The 18,043-nt window shown below is 35.6% G+C and overlaps 5 protein-coding genes across 11 annotated transcripts; 3 read left to right on the forward strand and 2 right to left on the reverse strand.

Moving 5' to 3' along the window:
- The first annotated feature begins 81 nt into the window (after positions 1-81).
- Positions 82-2,547, forward strand: LOC122574264 (DNA primase large subunit-like). Its single transcript, XM_043741654.1, has 8 exons — positions 82-185; positions 306-486; positions 613-950; positions 1,034-1,261; positions 1,338-1,472; positions 1,528-1,906; positions 1,972-2,133; positions 2,210-2,547. The coding sequence occupies exons 2-8, from the start codon at positions 333-335 to the stop codon at positions 2,479-2,481; spliced, it is 1,668 nt and encodes a 555-aa protein (XP_043597589.1). The 5' UTR covers positions 82-185; positions 306-332; the 3' UTR covers positions 2,482-2,547.
- Positions 2,477-4,986, reverse strand: LOC122574266 (L-threonine 3-dehydrogenase, mitochondrial). Of its 2 annotated transcripts, none has more exons than XM_043741659.1 (5): positions 4,614-4,986; positions 4,023-4,286; positions 3,561-3,728; positions 2,822-3,088; positions 2,477-2,750 (listed from the first exon to the last, which is right to left on the reverse strand). In XM_043741659.1, the coding sequence occupies exons 1-5, from the start codon at positions 4,768-4,770 to the stop codon at positions 2,590-2,592; spliced, it is 1,017 nt and encodes a 338-aa protein (XP_043597594.1). In that variant the 5' UTR covers positions 4,771-4,986; the 3' UTR covers positions 2,477-2,589. The 2 variants fall into 2 exon arrangements, with proteins under 2 accessions (XP_043597594.1, XP_043597593.1); XM_043741658.1 differs by having other exon boundaries at positions 3,468-3,728; positions 4,614-4,985.
- Positions 4,987-5,013: 27 nt separating this feature from the next.
- Positions 5,014-13,921, forward strand: LOC122574260 (protein artichoke). 5 transcript variants are annotated; one of them, XM_043741649.1, is made up of 11 exons: positions 5,014-5,062; positions 7,520-7,732; positions 7,800-8,970; positions 9,035-9,741; positions 10,289-10,613; positions 10,707-10,973; positions 11,368-11,521; positions 11,601-11,813; positions 11,879-12,605; positions 12,676-13,001; positions 13,076-13,921. In XM_043741649.1, exons 2-11 carry the CDS (start codon positions 7,569-7,571, stop codon positions 13,570-13,572), a joined length of 4,551 nt encoding a protein of 1,516 aa, XP_043597584.1. In that variant the 5' UTR covers positions 5,014-5,062; positions 7,520-7,568; the 3' UTR covers positions 13,573-13,921. The 5 variants fall into 5 exon arrangements, with proteins under 5 accessions (XP_043597584.1, XP_043597583.1, XP_043597582.1 ...); XM_043741648.1 differs by lacking the exon at positions 5,014-5,062 and adding an exon at positions 5,430-5,557 and having other exon boundaries at positions 7,523-7,732; XM_043741647.1 differs by lacking the exon at positions 5,014-5,062 and adding an exon at positions 5,451-5,557.
- Positions 13,922-14,378: 457 nt separating this feature from the next.
- On the reverse strand, positions 14,379-15,982 carry LOC122574269 (26S proteasome non-ATPase regulatory subunit 7). Its single transcript, XM_043741663.1, has 4 exons — positions 15,708-15,982; positions 15,386-15,478; positions 15,132-15,310; positions 14,379-15,057 (listed from the first exon to the last, which is right to left on the reverse strand). The coding sequence occupies exons 1-4, from the start codon at positions 15,880-15,882 to the stop codon at positions 14,542-14,544; spliced, it is 963 nt and encodes a 320-aa protein (XP_043597598.1). The 5' UTR covers positions 15,883-15,982; the 3' UTR covers positions 14,379-14,541.
- A 284-nt stretch (positions 15,983-16,266) lies between these two features.
- Positions 16,267-17,342, forward strand: LOC122574272 (inosine triphosphate pyrophosphatase). Of its 2 annotated transcripts, none has more exons than XM_043741666.1 (2): positions 16,267-16,397; positions 16,640-17,342. In XM_043741666.1, exon 2 carries the CDS (start codon positions 16,641-16,643, stop codon positions 17,211-17,213), a length of 573 nt encoding a protein of 190 aa, XP_043597601.1. In that variant the 5' UTR covers positions 16,267-16,397; position 16,640; the 3' UTR covers positions 17,214-17,342. The 2 variants fall into 2 exon arrangements, with proteins under 2 accessions (XP_043597601.1, XP_043597602.1); XM_043741667.1 differs by having other exon boundaries at positions 16,315-16,411.
- The last annotated feature ends 701 nt before the right edge of the window (positions 17,343-18,043 follow it).

The following is an 18,043-nucleotide window of genomic DNA, read 5'->3' on the forward strand; positions in this document are numbered from 1 at the left end:
CTAAACACATATTAAAATTTTTTAATGAACACAATATTCTTTTTATGCATTACCTTCCCTATTGAACAGTTTCGATCGAAAAATAGCGGGAAAAAAGCGCGGGAAAGATAGTGCTATAGTAATGGCTGCTTAAGTGCCTTAACGTTAAATTGATCGTATGCAACGAATAAAGTATCGTCAAATAGGTACGTGTTTACCTATCAGTAATTTTATTAATTGTAATTATTATATAAAATCTCTACTATACAAATTATTTAAATAATCTATTTAAAGCAATAAATTTATAAATGTATTTGATATGACAGGTAGAGTGAGTATATTTATTTTTAAAAATGGAATATACTAAAAGAAGGCGATATGCAATTAAAGTGAAAAATAATGATCTTGAGGATATCTATCCTCATGATTTACAAATGTATGATTTTCCTCCAAGAGGTGAAGTACTACTTACAGAATTTGAACAATTGGCTAAAGAAAGATTAAGACGTAAGTATTATGGAATGTTATGATTAATTTACTATTTAATAATTGTTTCTTTGTATATTTATAAAATTTAAGAGTCGTGTATCAAAATAGTTCCAACTGTACGTAACTACATGTAATTTTTTATAGTTTTATTACACATTGAAAACAATGCAAATAGAACAGATTTTAAGACATTAGAAGAACGTAAACAAAATCTAAACACAGCTTTAACTAAAGATGGACTTAAACATTATGCACATCTTTTGTATGCAAAGGGATGCAAAACACCGACAGAAACAGATTTACAGTATAGAAGAAAGGATCATATATCACATTTTATATTGAGGCTATCACATTGTTTTGAGCCAGATAACCAAACATGGTTTATTAATCAAGAAGTAGAGTTTTTTAAATTAAGATTCAACTCATTAGATAAAGAAGGAGTAGAAAAGTTACTTAGTATGCATAAAATTGATTGCCAGCAAGTAAGAAATAAAATCAGTAAAATAAAATATAAGTTGATTATTCCTAATTTTATGATTGTTATCTTTAATGTTATTTTTCTAAGATTACATCAGAAGAAAAAGATGAACTTAGGGAAGAACTTGGTTCATCTACCGCAAAAGTAAAAAATGTTGATATGACAGAGTTTTATAAAGTGCCCTTTCAAAAAGTCACTGATTTAATTAGATCACGCAGGGTTTATCTGAATCAAGGAATAGCATTTATACCACAGACTGACTTAGTATCTTTGTTTGTTTCTTGTTTTAGGAAAAATTTAGTTGATGGTATGCCAGTAAGTTTCCTTTATTATATTAATTAACCAAATGCTGTTTAAAGTGTGATTAATTTGATTCTGTTTTCAACATTAGGAGGCAAGAATGTCTGTTGGACGTATGTATGGTGATGAAAGAATAGCCTCGTGTCTCAAATCTGTACATAATGTTTCTGATAGAACAACTGTTCTTTGGACTAGTGCTGCTACACCTATAGATAAGTTGGATGAGGTAATTAATTTATTTCTCATAATCTTACATTTGTATAATATTACATGATTTTCAGTTATCAAAAACTTCATATCCTTTGTGCATGAGAGTATTACATGAAGCACTTAGAACTCACCACCACCTAAAAAACAGTGGGCGTATTCAGTATGGTTTATTTATAAAAGGTATAGGAGTAACATTGGAAGATGCTTTATCCTTCTGGAAAACCGAATTCACAAAGAAAATTGACCCAGGAAAATTTGATAAAGAATATGCCTATACTATAAGGCATACTTATGGTAAAGAGGGTAAACAAACAAATTACACTCCTCTTGGGTGTACAAAAATTATATCTTCTGCTGTAAGCGCTGGAGAATATCATGGTTGTCCATTTAAACACATGGATCAAGGATCATTGAGACAAAAATTATTTAATTATGGTGTAACTGCAGCAAGTAAGAATATTGTTCTTTTACTTATAAATTCTAAGGAATGGTATCTACAATCTTATATACTTCAGGTATTAATGAAATAACAGACCTTGCCAAAGAACAAAATTACTTTGGTGCTTGTACCGCATATTTTGAATTTATACATGATCGTTTACCAGATAAACCTATTAATCATCCAAATGTATATTTCATGGAAAGTCGTGCCATATTGTCTAAGGATAATGCAACAGGTGCAGTAGTATTTCATATTAGGGAGACATATAGGAATTATCTTAACAAATAAACTTATTTTTATTTTGTATGCAGAACCTGAAAACAAAGAAAGGCTCTCACAAAGTGGGAGGCACAATATTGGTAGTCCTGGAATTGGTACTCCCCGCAGCATCGATAGAAATGTTAGTACACCTTTAAGAAACGCAATGACACCTTCGAGAAGTATAGATAAAGGTTCCACACCATCGAGAAGAATGGCAAGAACGAACTCGACCCCGACTAGAGCTGCTAGACCAACCCCAAAAAGGATCGAAAATCATCTCAATGATGATGATATCGCTCAATTAATGAGTGAAGACATGTGAAGTATAAAAATATATTTGCTAAACTTTGTATCGTGTTTTTGTTGTAAAATAAATAATATTTTTATACATTGGCTAATTTATATCAATTATTTCCTAAATGATTTTATATTATACATAGCTGTTGACCTCCTTTAATGATCTTTTATTTAACATATTTTTTTTCACATCGCGAATCATTGATTCTACGAGTTTTTCCAGGTTGTATTTATGTCGCCAACCCCAGTCCCGACGCGCCTCACTATCATCAAAAACTTGAGGCCAGCTCTCAGCTAAAATTTGAACAGTATATTATCTTTTTACATATCGATAATAATATATGTATTGTGTATTATAGACCAACCAATATATTGTCTTGCATCCGGCTTATACGAAATCTTTAAATCAGGTACATGCTTTTTAAGTTCATTAAATAATTCTTCAGGTGTGAAACTCATGGCAGTAACATTGTATACTCTTCTTTGTAATTGTTCGTTTGGAGCGTTTAAAAACTGAAAAAGTGCTGATAAGCAATCCTCAATATAAATCATTGGTAATCTGGTATAAGGTTCTAAATAGCATTCGTATTTTTTAGCAAATAATCCTTCATGGAAAACTGCAACTGCGTAGTCTACAAAAAAAAAAAAAATGTATATACAATATCGTACAATTATTAATTACCTACAGAATATTACTTTTTATTATAAATTATGGTTTTATTTATCATGTGATTTTACTGTTTTAAGATTTACGCTTCAGGAAACAAGGGAAACACAAGAAGCGATCTCACGGTTCATGATCAAGAGACGCTCAACAATTTACTAATACCATTGTCCTTAAAAACCAATGAATTGCGCTATTATGTTGTTATTCTAATCATGATGCTCCATTTCTTGATACAGGAAAATATTTTTATGATACAATTTTATTCTTTATAAATAAAAAATAATAAACAACGTAGGAGAGAGAATAAAAAGTAAAAAATGAATAAAATATGATAAAAAGTACACCTGTGGTACCACCACCTGGTGGGTCACTGCTAATGACTCCCGGAAATCGAAGACAGCGGAAGTCAAGCCCGAATCTGTGATGATAATATTCACCTAATAACTCAGCATGGACTTTGCTAACACCATAAATTGTTCGTGGACGCTGAATAGTTACATTTGGAGTAGGATTCCGTGGTGAATCTGGTCCAAAGGCTCCGATTGTTGATGGAATGAATATTCTTAATTTATACTGCTTTGCCAGTTCAATCACATTGTGCATTCCTAAAATGAAACATTAATTTTTTATAGAACTTTCCCTTAATCTATAAGTATAGTTTAGAGAATTTTACACTTTTTTCGGTTTAAGTTTTTACGTTTCGAATAACAATTCTACTTGTCTCATTGCACGAAGATTTTTTTCAATGATATCTAAGAAAGCTACTTTCTCTCATTTACTTTCTTTTATAACTACGTTAACAATATAATTATTATCACAATGACAGATTCACTTGGTGCAACATTCCATTTCATCGAAATATTGTCTATCTTATCGTAAAACTTGAAACGTTATATTACCTTCTATATTGACTCTCACTGCTAGAGGAACATTCTGCTCGCCTACAGCGCTAAGAAGAGCGCTAAAATGAATTAGCCAGTCGATTCTGTAATTGACCACAATTTTTTGAAGCCCTTTAAAATCGAGAATATCAGCAAAAATGAACGGTCCGTTGGATAAATTTTCTTCTGTCGGTTTGATTATGTCAGATAATATCACGTTTTCGCTACCATAATTTTTACGAAGTAGTTTCGCACACTCAGTACCCAGTTGCCCGAGACCACCTTATAAAAATATAAATATAGCATAAATGTTGAGTAGATTTTTATTGATAACGATTAATGTACAGGAAAAACACGTTTTCTTTTTGTTCTTTTTAATTCAGAATAAGTAAAAAGCGAATATTCTATTTTTATGTAAATGTAAAGTCGTGACTGCCTATTCTTCAACAATTAAATAATTTACTTGCTTTTATTCTTCAAATTTTTAGATAAGCTAAGTTACGTGTATACATATGTGTATCTTTTACTTGGAGCATTGGCATGAAAATTGTATGATAACAAGGCCAACTGGTTTTAAAAGCCTTAACTGGTTTCGTAAAACGTACTCACCAGTAATAAGTATCCTTGGTGATCTTTCGGTAGTATACGATCTATTGATCCCAGTTTTTCTAATTTCCCACGACGAACAGTTGTTTGTAATACGATAATGTCTCAAAGTATTTCTTGCGAACCACTGAGAAGTTTTTGAGAAATTCTTGCACCACATATCTCGGGATTCGAAAGAAAAATTTTAGTGACGAACGAAGCGATGGTTCTTTTTATTGAAAGAAAATTATTTCTATATGTTTTGTTGGTTACAGCAGAGTCATATGAACTCAAAAAGGAAAATAGCTCGAGGAAGAAACTTTTATCCACACAAAAAGGCGTGATTCTCAAAGAACCATGGAAAATTGGGGACCTTTCTCGACTCGATCACGATAAACAACTGCCACAGGCACGCATAATCACGCAACATTATAGAGAAACCAGTTGTAACACGGATTAGTTCTCTAACTTGTGTTGGTGCATTAATAAGCATAGAATTCTCTGATCAGTGCTCAATCTATCCGAATAAAATGCCTGTTCGTCTTTGTAATCTGCCATTAATTTTACAAAAATTTATCGATTATTAATAGAAATTAAGTATTACTATATATTCCTTAACTATATGTTTCCAATACTTGAAAATTGTATCTTTCAGGCAGACGTACATACCAAAAGCTATTCACTTTTTTACGTATTCAACAATTCAGGTACCACTCCTGGATGAATGGTAATCTCATACAGATTGGCTAGAGAGGAATGGAAATTTTCTGCAATATTACATATTTCGAATCTAACTAATGCATGTTTCCTGCATTTTTAAAAAAAGTGAATAAGAGAAGACGGAACTCGTGTCATCTGGACTGGAACACGTTTAGCTGCACGTTCCTAGGAAAATCATGGAAATCGTGATTCTTGTCGATTTAAGTCGAAGAATTGTCGAACATCATGATAAATAGAATTTATTTATAGTAAGAGAATCAAATCAAGTAGTACGGAAATATTAATTTCTTTCAAGCTTCAATTTTACTGGATCTTTGCAATGTTTATGGAATATCTATAATTGTAAGTTAATTGTAGCTTCTTGAATATTTTTTCACACGCAAAATGCAAAAACATTTAAAAGCGGGTGATCTTAAATCTGAAATTTGTCAAATTTGGTACGTATGGTAAAGATTTGGTGGAAAGGGAAGAATTTCCTGGAAGCGTGCCTTCACGGTGGTTGGACACGGCACTTCGCAATTCTCTTTTCGTCCCGCTCGCCATCACCCACGCCACAGTCATCTTCTCCCCTCGAGTTTGTGCATCAGCACGCTTTGCACAAAACTTCTTCGTGTAGTTAGCCCGTATCTGTTCGTAACGAGCGCACCGACGCTCTAGCTTTTCGAAACAACGCCAAAACACGCGACGTGTTATTTTTATATTTGTGAACAAACAGTGCTGTTTAATCTCTTGCTCAAGATAGTACAAACAGTTTTACGGAAACCATCGAAATTCCAAGAGGAAGAGAACGTTCCTATTCCCAGAAATAAGTCGAGACTTTTGGCGAGTTAAACGGAGTCCAAAAGGTAGGAATGATCGAACAGACAGAAGGGTTGGATAGTTTCACTTTTTCAGATCGTCACGTCAAAGAATAATTTCATCGTGGATAGTAACGAATACATATATGTATGGAATAATATTGTTCTTATTATTCAACGTTGTTTCAATTCGTTTGCAACCAATTTTAAAGTCGCATAATTCCATGTAGTTACACTTGGTGCGGTTTAAAGAGGAACAGAGCCAAGGAAGGAAACGAAAGAAGCGTAGCTATATCACTTTCACTAGTATCACATACGATCGCTATGATTCGAACATAGTTATAGACGATAACGATTGCAATAGAAGAGGTGCTGCACCTGTATCGATTGTACACATTGTAATTTGCCACTAGTAGACCACACAGCGAAGGATTATGTCAACTGTTTGCAGAATCAGCTCGAGTCACGCGAAGACCCGTTTTGTCAGGGAATGCCCATAGAAAAGACTCGCTTGTTTAGTATCAAGTCGAATTCAATAGTTTAATTTGAAAGTTCACTGAACGATGAAAAGCGATTTCCTAACAATCAGCTAGTCTAGTTTGGAGCAATGCAAATGCAATCACGCGAGTGTAACGACCTGTATACCTCAATTCTGATTTGCCCCCTTAAATTTTCAACGAAGTACGCGGTATAAATCGGCCTTTTCAACTGACACATGGATCTTTAATTAAACCTTTCTTTATTAATGATCACCGTGATATCGACATTCTTTATGTCTGACTGCTTTTCCAGGTCGTCCGATTGTTCCTACTTACGGAAGGCGCATTATGAAACACACGTGGTCACCCGTGACACTATCCTCGAAGAACACCTTTGTTTTCATTCTATCAGATAGAGTAAAAAGACTTTCCTCTTCCGTATCGATTCCCTTAAGTCAGTGCTTTACTTCAATGCTCCATTCTTTAAGTCGTTCGACGACACGATAAGACGTCGAAGTATATTTAAGCATCGTTCGTGACGTACGCTTCGCATTTTGGAACACTATGCTGTTTGTTGCAATTAATACAAACATTTTAATTTGGTCGCGAGAGATATAATATAGCTATGTCGTGTAATTTTGTGGCGATGGTAATTATTGCGGGGAAAGATTGTCCTAGCGGTCTTTAGCTTTGCTTACGGTACGAAGCATTAATTTTGTCGTCTACGACCGTGACGTGTAGACAGCGCATATACATATATATCTACCGTGCGTTCTTTGGTTTACGCATAGAAAATACTGTGACATCCAAGGGCGGTTCAACACTCGATGATCACGACCAGTTTTACAAAGAAACGAACGCGTGTTACGCTTGTAAACTTTAAAAAGAAGGAAAAATTGTTGGTTGCGCGCTAGAGATTAAATGATTTTTTCAGAAGATGTGGGACTGGTATTTAAGGTCGTAGACCAAGATCCAAATGCGCTATGGTTAAACTACCGTGGGGTGGAAACCTCTTTATAACTGGCTGGTTCCTGACACTGTTCTGTATCAGTGTCAGTGCTCAGTTAGGTTCAGAGTACGGATGTCCTACTCAGGAGAGGATTCTACCTTGCAGATGTTCTACTCGTGACATGGAGATTCAAATATGGCAAGTGTCGTACTTCAAATATGGGGAAAAACCAGTCGGATGAAATTTATTCCTTATATGTCAATAGGTGCAGCCATAGTGAGCTACCAAAAGTTCTCGAGGGTCTAAAGGCAGTGAGTCATTATTTAGATCGACCGGTAGACGAATTGATCCTGGAGAACAACAATCTGCCTAGTCTACCAGGCAAAGTTTTTGCTACTCTACGTGTTCTTCGTTTAATGCTTCGAAATAATCGCCTTGAAAGAGTGTCGTCAGGGTGGCTAGAGGGACTTCACGACTCTCTCTTAGAACTATTCGTCGTGGAGCCAGACTTGCGTTCCTTGCCAGTAGATAGCTTGGAAAATCTGCAGGGTCTCGAGGCAGTAACCTTGCAGAGTAAAGCGATGAAAAAGCTGCCTAAATTCTCTGGACTGCCAAAGCTCAGATATCTCCAGATCAACTCTCCGGCTTTATTAGAATTGGCTCCAAGAAATTTTCGAGACTTGACCAATTTGGAACAGTTCCATGTTTTTGGTAGTCCACGTCTGATACGTTTGGAAGCTGGCCTGTTCCGCAGCCTATCACGTCTCGAATTGATAAACATCACGGACTGTGGAGTTCATTGGGTTCATCCTCGAGCATTGATAGATTTACCAGAATTGAAAGAGGTCTCGTTGGTTGGAAACTCGATCGTGGACGCTAGCATGATCGGCCGTGCCTGTATGGATCTACCTTCGCTTTCGGTGATACGACTGGACAGAAATCGCATAAATCGTCTTGGCGAAGGAGCCTTCACAGACTTATCTGTTCTCTCTCGCTTGTACTTATCAAGGAATTATATTACCGAGGTGTTCGCTGGAGCATTTCAAAGAATGCCAGCATTGAAGACCGTAGATCTCAATCACAATGTAATACATCGAATACATCCCGAGTTCTTCCCGCGCAGGCCCGGAAACATCTTGGAGGAGATGTGGATGATCAACAACGATCTAAGTCACGTGACTGAACTGAGATCGATAATGGAGGCTTTGCCTAGATTGAAGTTTCTCGATGTTAGTCACAATCAAATCGAGGAGATACCATTTGGGGCACTGAGGGGGCATCTCACACTGGAAAGACTTCACCTTGATCACAATAGAGTGGCCTTTCTGCAGAGAGAAACCTTCACCGCGATGCCCGCTCTTAGGGAACTTAGATTGAAAAATAATTCTTTGTCAAACTTATTGGAAGCGCCGTTCTGGAACTTGCCATCATTGAAAGTAAGTGGTCGACGATGAAACATTCTCTGTGTTCTGGCTTAATCGTGCTCTATTACAATTTCAGGGTCTAGATCTTTCAGAAAACTACTTTCGTCATATAGAGCCTCGTTTATTAGCAAATTTGCCAAGTTTGAGACGTTTGGATATGAGCGGAAACGCTGTAGGCCTTATAGAGCCTGACTCGTTCATGGGTACACCGGCTTTAGAGCACATCAACATTTCTGGAAATGCGCTCTCGGTTCTTCATCCTCTCACGTTTCATCATTTAGCTAATCTTTACGAACTGGACATCGGTTGGAATCGAATGCTCGAGATAGTTCCGGGTTTACCGAGAAACATAGAACACCTTCACATGCCTATGAATCGGATCATCGTTCTACCAGCTGTGTCTTCTCAAGACCTCGATCTGCCAGTTCTCAGGTCCTTGGATCTCAGCGCAAACGGGATCGAAAGAATACCACCAGGAACTTTGACCGACCTGCCGAACTTGAGAAAGTTAAATTTCGGTTATAATTCTCTTCGAATCTTAGAAGACGGTGCATTCGAAGGGTTGTCGAGATTGGAGCAATTGGACTTAAAATATAATCGATTAGTCACCCTACATGGACGAAGTTTTAGACCATTGAGATCGCTGATGGATTTAAACCTACGGGGCAGTCGTTTGGAAGTTCTAAGGCCAGATATCTTCCAGGAAAATATTCGATTACAGAGATTGGATCTCAGCAGGAACAACCTTGCGCAAATACCTCATGCAACTTTTTCAAGTACCAGGTAACAAAATGAAATATTCTTGTGTATAATCATATAGTACACTCGTACCATAATGCGTACAAAACTACGTAAAGATGCGCCATTTTTTGCACGTCAACACGCGAGTAGAAAAGCAGTTTCACTCGTAGTTATATGGTTGCGTCACTAGCAAATTGGTACCTAGAAAGTTCTTCATGCCCGTGTTGAATGTCCCCTTCTATTTGCGAGATGGCACCATCCTGGCGTGTCGTTTATTTTCTACCAGTTTCTGTTGCTTTAACAAGTGAGCTCTAATCACTTAAATGCGAACGAAAAGATCGATTCTTTAAACGGTAACTTTTTTAGAAATTTAGTCATTTAACTTATTGGCGTATTACATTCTGAACGCTAAACGTTTCCCTCTATCTTTTTTTTTCAATTAAAATTACTATTTTTCATTTCAATATTTTATTGCAAACTGATCTTAAGTCTGCCAAGATAGGTTTAGGCAGACCAATTTGTCAAAGTCAGAAACGACTGTTCCTGTTAATGACTCCATATCAAAGGGAGGAAACGACGTTAATTGCAGAGACCTTCGTGAACTATACGCGTCGCACAATACTTTGACCGAGTTACCCGGATCGTTACACGGCTTAACAGCTCTTCAGGTACTCGACTTGAGCTTCAACAAGCTGAACATCCTGTCGCCGGAAACATTGAGCAGTCTATCGGCCTTACTCGAGCTCAAACTTGTCAGGAATCGTATCCGCGAGTTGCGTGAAGGCGCCTTCGATGGTTTGCCACGGTTAACGTTAATCGATCTGGAAAATAATGATCTGAGAATTATCGAGCGAAACGCTATCAGAGCTCTGCCCGAGTTGCAGGCGATACGACTTGGGAAAAATCGATTACAGGTAGCAGAAAATATTTATTGTTCCTTTGATTTTAATCGGAAAACTATAACGATTGGCTACTGTCGCTATAATTATTTGGACGTACGTACGTAGATAATTCCAAGCGGAGCTTTCACCGAGTTACCACTGCTGCAAAGCGCGGAACTTCAGGAGAATCGGATCCAGGAAATTGCAAGTAACGCGTTCATTAACGTGCCTCACCTTCTCTTCCTTAATCTAAGCAACAATCATTTACCTTCGTTGGACTACGTTGGTTTAGAGAGCTTGCGTTCCCTGGAAGTTTTAGATTTGAGCAATAATCGATTGTCTAGGGTATCGAGCAACAGTTTAGCATCGATGGAGTGGTTGGTCGAGCTGAAAGTAAGTAAAACAAAATTGAGGATAAAAATAATTGCTTCGTAGATCATTTGCTAATAAATGTGCTAATTAAAAAGAATTAATGACTTGTGAACGAAATATCTCTTTCTTTCAAATGAAGTATTCGAGAGTGAAAATGAATGGAATGGTTGTGATAAAAGTCGATTTTCGTAATGATCGTATTAAACGCAAACCGAGTACGAAAAAATATGCCTGTGGTGGGGATAGTCTTTAGTAATAACGGGGAATACTTTCTCGTCGAGAGTGAAACTTCGCCACGAACCGTGGTGCGAGGCCACTCGTTATGCTAGTAGAGCAATTATTCTGCAAATGTAGCTGTATCGTTATTTAAGAAGATAGCGGATCGTTTTACATATGTTGTCCATGTTAATTGCAGATGGACAACAATCGTATTTGTACCATCCAAGGTTCGCCTTTCGATGAAATGCCGAGACTTCGAGTTCTCAGTTTAAGAAGCAATCGAATGGCTTCCGTTTCGGAAGCAGCGTTCAAAAGATTGCGATCAAACATTGCTGTCTTAGATATCGATGGTAATCAAATTTGTTCTTTTCTCTACTACTTGGTATTCTATATTAGTATTTCGTAAAAATAATTTTACTCGTATTCAAGGAAATCCACTCTCGTGTTCCTGTGGAATGTTATGGTTAAGGGGATGGCTGCAGCAAGCTTCCTCCGAAGGTCCAAGATGCGCGGACGGATCTTTATTCAAGGAAATTAGATTATCACGTCAGGATTGTCAGCGCGAAAGACAGATTGATCCGATCCACCCCGGCTGCGAGGCGGAAATGATCGACGTTGCACCGTATCCTGTCTCCTCTTCTAGTGAGTAATATTCGCAAATTATCACTTTCGTTTATCAATCAGATGCTTAATAAATACTTTATCAGTATTTGGAGCAACGGAGATGGTACCACTTCGTATGAATCTAAAAGACTCGTCAACACAAAATCCTCCCAATACTCAGGATACTGATTACTTCTACGACTATCCGGATTACCAAGATAGCAAAAGTAATACGACAAATGTAACTTTCACGTCGACTCAGTTTCTGACTACAATAGCACCAGAAGCTGTGAAAGCCACTCAGACAACGGAGATGATTCAACCTTCGACGAACAATACGATTCCCATAAAGAAGGGTACTTCGATGCCTCCCTCTCCCAGTAGCTCTGGTTTTACCTTTTTCGGGGTTCCTTTGCCTAGTCTCAGTTTCAATCTTTGGGGTAATTCGAGGAAAAAATTCGAAAGAAAGAATTCTTCGGAAAGACCTGGAAGAGGTCGTTACAGGATGTTCCCGCCTACAGAACCGGAAATCCACAGAGGTGGTTTCGTACCGTTACCACGTGGACAAGGTGGATTTGTACCTATCGTTGATCCCAGGCTAATTTATGAAAAACAGATTAAAAATGAAACTTCAAGGGTTCAAAACTCAAACGTTACTCAAGAAGAGCGAAAACGATGGAAAAGTGGAAATGGGACGGTGGTGAAAGTCGAAAGGGCTTATCCAAGAACGAGCAAGCCTAAAGCAGGGTCCAAAGAAAGGGAAGAGTTGTCCACGGTGTCAGCTAATGAACAAGATTCTCGTTGGCAAGTAACTGACACGAAAAAAATCAGGTAAACGAGTCAATAAGTTGTTAAATAAGACAAGAATTGTTACACATATCTTATTGTTCATTTTTTCCAGTGCCGTTACAAATTCAACGAACACGTCTGATTTGAGCCCCGCGGCAGACGAGTCATTGCAAGAAACAAATGAAACTTCTACATCTACCGAAATTTATAGTGGAGAAACTCTAGAGATGATTAAAAAGCCAAGTAAAAACGAAGAAAAGCCACAAATAGAAGTCGCGAGTAGAATTGTCTGGACTACTCCGAGAGCTGCCTTGGAAACGACAAAGGAAATATCAACAGAGATATTACAAGGAGAAAAAGATTCCTACTGGGATACTGAAGTAAACGGATTTCAAAAAACGTCCAGTCCTGTAACAAACGTTCCAAACGAACCGAGTGGTAAAATTATAACTTGTATCGTAATTTTTTTTATACGTAATTTCAAGCAAATATTTCTTTAAGATTAATTACAGATGACTCGAGTACTATCGCAACAGAACGATCAAGTTCCCGTTCAACCTTTTTGGAAAATCGGAAAAATTTTTCTTCCACGTCTCAAGTTTCTCGAGAAACAGAGGCATCGGCTCTTTCAGCGTTCCTGATTCCAGGAGGTCAAGTACCTTCGTTGGTTCCAAATCTGCGTCCATTAGGCAGGCCAACTATAACAAAAGTTCCATCACCGCGTATTGGCCTTTCTGGTGAACCAGAGAAACAAAAATCCGTGGCAGAAGCTGTTCAACGAAATTTGGAGAATGCCGAGGAGAAATTGTTTGGCATAGATGGATCTTCCAATGAAAATGCTGAGATTCTTGAAGACAATTCCTTTAATTGGTACTTTCAACATTATAACGACACTAATTTAGAACCTTTCGTTAGTGTAGTATACAGTGGAGGTGAAAAGACTAGTGTGACTCGATCGACTTTATTGGGTCAAATATATCTCTCTCTTATTTTGTACATTTTCATATAAAAACATGGAAGATTAAATATAGATATCTCCAGCACAATTAATTTATTAAATAATTAATATTTGAAGTGCTCTTAATTACGTGTAAAATATCGGTCGACCTGAACGGTGAAAACAAGATAAAAAGAATGCAAGTGTTACGGGACAATGTTAAAGTGTTTTAATTATGAAAAACAGATAACATGTCCATAAAAGGTTGTTTCAAGGTTCACAATTTTGTGCTTCATGCCTATGGTCAGATATGAAATTTTATAATATAAAGAAATGCACAATTGATTTATTGTGCATATCGTGATGGCGTTCACAGAGTTTTTGTGTAGTAATGAAACACAAATAAAATTATAAATCCGAATGATTGATTTTTTATTAATAACGCAGTATGATAGTTAAGAAAGCTTAACTTCTCTAGAAAATATGTTTATAATATCTACGAATCGTATGTTATAAGAATCTTATCTGCTACCTTCAGATGATATAGAAAACGTTGATACATTCAAACGTGCCGTGAACGACAATTGAATGGTATTGGTTTATGAAAAAATTACGAAATTTTTTTACCGATATTGATACATTATATAAAAGTTATAAGTAGTTTGAAGCAGTTGCTCATTCCTAGTATGAAAGAAAAGAATTATCAGTGAAAACATTCATTGCATTATGTCTTGTAAACATAGTTTCATACAGAATTCTTATTAATTGTGCAACATATTTGCTACAATTCGTATTTACTATAAATGGTGGAAATGTGTAACTGCAGTTCTACTATCGTATCTTTTATTTAATGTATATATCATACTATGATAAACCACTTTAACATTCGGACATTCGATTTATTTTGGTGTTAATTTGAAATACCAATCGTTTGTAAGCACAAAATACATCTGTACATGTATAAACAAACTCTGCAACGTTTGTGAACTTCTGCAATGTTAACAGTCTCAATCACACAAATTAGTCTTGGTTTCACTTCATTCACTGACTTTTATTTTTTGCTTTCTCTTTTTCGTCCTTTTTTTCTTCTTCTTTCTTCTCATCCTTTTTCGCTTCTTTCTTATCTGTTTCTTTTTTCTCAGCATCGCGATTGGTTAGTTTATTATTGATCAAATTGTGTAAAGCCACTATGGATCTAACAAGAGCAGCAAGATACACAACCAACATTTGATCATTTGTTTTCACGTATAATGAATCAACAAAGCTACTTTGTGTCATATCGGGCAGTAAATTAAAAATATCTTGTAGTTGATAAACAATCTGATGATTAATAGGTAATTTTCCATTACCAACTTGTAGCAAATAATCTCTAATTTCTCTAATTTGTTCATGAAGACCTTTTAAACCTAGTAGTTGATTTGTAATTCTTTGACTAAGGGTACCAACTGTGGTGTCCTTAATATCTCTTAGTAAATGTTCTACACCTACTTCTTCTGCTTCCTCTGCACCTATTTCACTAGGAATGTGTTCAAAGGTTTTAGATGTCGGGGAACCATCCTGTAACCAATTTACAGTTATATTAATTACAATATAAATTAAAATTTACATAGCAATTATGTTATGAAACATACATCGTGAACTTCTTCAACAGCTTGATACGCCTCTGTTGGAAGACCAAGATCTTTGGGTTTAGCGTCTATAATGACCAAAACAGAATTAGGACAATATCTTCTGATCAATTCGTTAATCGCAACATCATTTTGATGTAATTTGGGCCCAGTATGATACCATCCTACTACCTTTTCACGTGCTAAAATGGATTAATGAAATATAAAATTCTGATTGTTTATCAGCTCATGTGCTTATGTTTCCAATAGATACATACCGTTGACCTTTTTAAACATTCCATACATGTTTTCAAGATAATCATGATCAAGGAACCACACACTTTTGTCCTTATCATCTTCATCAAAAGGAACTGTAAATAAAGATAATATTTGATATTCATAATTCATGTAACTAAAATTTGAAATGTGTGCATGTTTATGTAGGCTATTAAAATTAGAAATTTTTATGATAAAAATAACTTCATTTTATCTATAAAGGTATTAAAAGAACGATAAATTAGTAAAAAATTTGCCATTTTATTAAAAAAGTTGGTAAAACTTCCAAAAGCAAGTAGTGAATATTAGTAGCATCAACCTAACCTGCAAAACTGTTTGACACGTCTAGAACGCCTTTAGCCCTCCAACATCCCAAAAGAACACCAACAACTCTCTTCTGATTGCCAATTTTTCCCATACGATTAAAATGATCCACCACACTTAATAAAACTAAAGGGTGCACGACTACTTTTGTAGTTACAACCTCTTGACTCGGCATTTTTGAGCAATTCCTTTGACTTTAACCAATGAACGTAGCCACAGCAGAAACAACATCCAAGTCATTCACTGGCCATTCACAAAAGACCCTTCTAAGTACGTGAAAGTAAACAATATCTGACAATATAAGCGCCACTTTCAGGAAAATGTATCAACTATATCTCTATAAGATACTATATCCTAAGTATTTCCAACAAGCAAAAATTAATAATATATTAAATAATAATTAATAATAATTATATTACAACAACCAATTATATCCTAATTTAAAATCAGCTTAAGGTTAATTAAAAAATTTTGTATATATGTAACTTTTATACAATTTTTTCCAATTTATATCCCCCACGAGGTGAGACGAAGCGAATGAAATTTTCATGAAATTTATTTTCTAAATAATTATAAAAATGCTTTTGCATTTATTGTAAGTAGAATAAGAAATCATAGTTAGCAGCACTGTTGCGAAAACATACTCTTCCACCGTGTTTTGTTCGATTCTGAAGGTTTTTCGATTGCAAGGTAATTCTTATCAAGTACGTAGTAATTATCTAAAGAAATGTGATAAACGTAATGTTGGGTCATGTAATATGCATCTGCATATATATGTATATCCTTTAATAACGATTTAATCTTATTTATTCGAGGAGGAAGACCAATGCGTCTTACGTTTTTGCTTTAATAACGTATATTCTTCCCGGCAAGTTTACCAACTGTAGAAATCAGAATAGGCGGGAAATTTTAGATTTCATATTTTTTTACAGTATGTCGAAACCAATAATCTTCATAACCGGAAATGCAAAGAAACTGGAGGAATTTATGGCTATTCTGGGAAAGAATTTTCCACAAGAAGTGAAACACATGAATATTAACCTTCCGGAATATCAAGGAGAGATAGATGAGATTTGCGTTTCCAAATGTCGAACAGCAGCAGATTTAATAAAAGGTCCTGTTATTATTGAAGACACATGTTTATGCTTCAATGCAATGAAAGGATTACCTGGACCTTATATCAAATGGTTCTTAGATAAATTAGGACCAGAAGGATTGTACCAAATGCTCCATGGTTGGGAAGACAAAACTGCGGAAGCGGTTTGCACTTTTGCCTATTGCGCCGGAGGACCGGATGATCCGGTTTTACTGTTTCAGGATGAAACCCAAGGAACCATCGTGAGTCCTCGAGGACCACGTGATTTTGGTTGGGATTCATGTTTCCAGCCTTTGGGCAGTGATAAAACCTATGCAGAACTATCGAAAGAAGAGAAGAATAAAATTTCACACCGTAGCAAAGCGGTAAAGAAACTAAAGAAATATTTTATGAAAGAGGCTGTGAAGTAAAGCGAAAAAAATGATTACTACATATGATTATGAAGTATAATATTCATTTAATTTCCTGATTCCTATAAGTATTAAAAATATGTATTTGTAAGCTATTAGCATTGAGAAATATATTTTAGTTGCTTTTCATGGCGTGTTGTTTACTATTTCCTATATAAATATTTATTTTCTCCTATGAATGATTGTATATCATCAAAGTATGCATTCGTCATTTTAATCCAATGTTAATTTACGTAGTAAATTATTTTTGTTTTATCAAAGCAGATTTAGAGTTTAAAATACATTTTGACTGGGGTGGCGATAGCCGATGGACTTCGTCATAAGTTGTTACCGAAGAATTTTTTATACGAACAATAAAAAGTAGGAAAAGAATTAAAAAATTGATTTTAGCAAACGATATTTCATATAACGTAAATATTGACCATACATTTATCGATATGTTGTAAAATGATGCAATATTTTTTAACATTGTACCATGTTTATTTATTAATGAAAATTTAAATTTTTGAATTTTTAAAATTTTGTGAATATATAATACATACAGAAAATTGGACGTATTTATTTCGCAGTAACATTACTTCTTTTTTCGTTATTGCTATATATGGAATAATGTAATCTTCATATACTTTTATATTGTTATTGATTGTCACGCACGACGGTAAACACGCAATCGGATTTTATTTGTTGCTCTTCTGAACGTTATTGATAAAGCCAATTAGGTTCATTAATCGAAAATATTTGCAATACTGTGACTTAAAAGAACAAAAACAATCTCAAGGAAAATTTTCTATCAAGGAAATTGTCTATCATCGTATTAAAATTAGCACATC

The sequence above is a fragment of the Bombus pyrosoma genome, linkage group LG13, assembly GCF_014825855.1.
Source record: "Bombus pyrosoma isolate SC7728 linkage group LG13, ASM1482585v1, whole genome shotgun sequence".
NCBI classification, from domain to species: domain Eukaryota; kingdom Metazoa; phylum Arthropoda; class Insecta; order Hymenoptera; family Apidae; genus Bombus; species Bombus pyrosoma.

Excerpts from the sequence above, each read along its gene's own strand:
- LOC122574264 (XM_043741654.1), top strand. The coding sequence starts at position 333 with ATGGAATATACTAAAAGAAGGCGATATGCAATTAAAGTGAAAAATAAT. Across the intron at positions 487-612 it reads GGCTAAAGAAAGATTAAGAC|TTTTATTACACATTGAAAAC; the intron begins GTAAGTATTATG and ends AATTTTTTATAG. Across the intron at positions 1,907-1,971 it reads TTATGGTGTAACTGCAGCAA|GTATTAATGAAATAACAGAC; the intron begins GTAAGAATATTG and ends TATATACTTCAG.
- LOC122574266 (XM_043741658.1), bottom strand. The coding sequence starts at position 4,770 with ATGTGGTGCAAGAATTTCTCAAAAACTTCTCAGTGGTTCGCAAGAAAT. Across the intron at positions 3,729-4,022 it reads AGTGAGAGTCAATATAGAAG|GAATGCACAATGTGATTGAA; the intron begins GTAATATAACGT and ends GTTTCATTTTAG. Across the intron at positions 3,089-3,467 it reads ACCAGGTGGTGGTACCACAG|ACTACGCAGTTGCAGTTTTC; the intron begins GTGTACTTTTTA and ends TTTTTTTTGTAG.
- LOC122574260 (XM_043741649.1), top strand. The coding sequence starts at position 7,569 with ATGGTTAAACTACCGTGGGGTGGAAACCTCTTTATAACTGGCTGGTTC. Across the intron at positions 9,742-10,288 it reads GCAACTTTTTCAAGTACCAG|AGACCTTCGTGAACTATACG; the intron begins GTAACAAAATGA and ends CGTTAATTGCAG. Across the intron at positions 10,614-10,706 it reads TTGGGAAAAATCGATTACAG|ATAATTCCAAGCGGAGCTTT; the intron begins GTAGCAGAAAAT and ends GTACGTACGTAG.
- LOC122574269 (XM_043741663.1), bottom strand. The coding sequence starts at position 15,882 with ATGCCGAGTCAAGAGGTTGTAACTACAAAAGTAGTCGTGCACCCTTTA. Across the intron at positions 15,311-15,385 it reads AATGTTTAAAAAGGTCAACG|CACGTGAAAAGGTAGTAGGA; the intron begins GTATGTATCTAT and ends AATCCATTTTAG. Across the intron at positions 15,058-15,131 it reads CTGTTGAAGAAGTTCACGAT|GATGGTTCCCCGACATCTAA; the intron begins GTATGTTTCATA and ends AATTGGTTACAG.
- LOC122574272 (XM_043741666.1), top strand. The coding sequence starts at position 16,641 with ATGTCGAAACCAATAATCTTCATAACCGGAAATGCAAAGAAACTGGAG.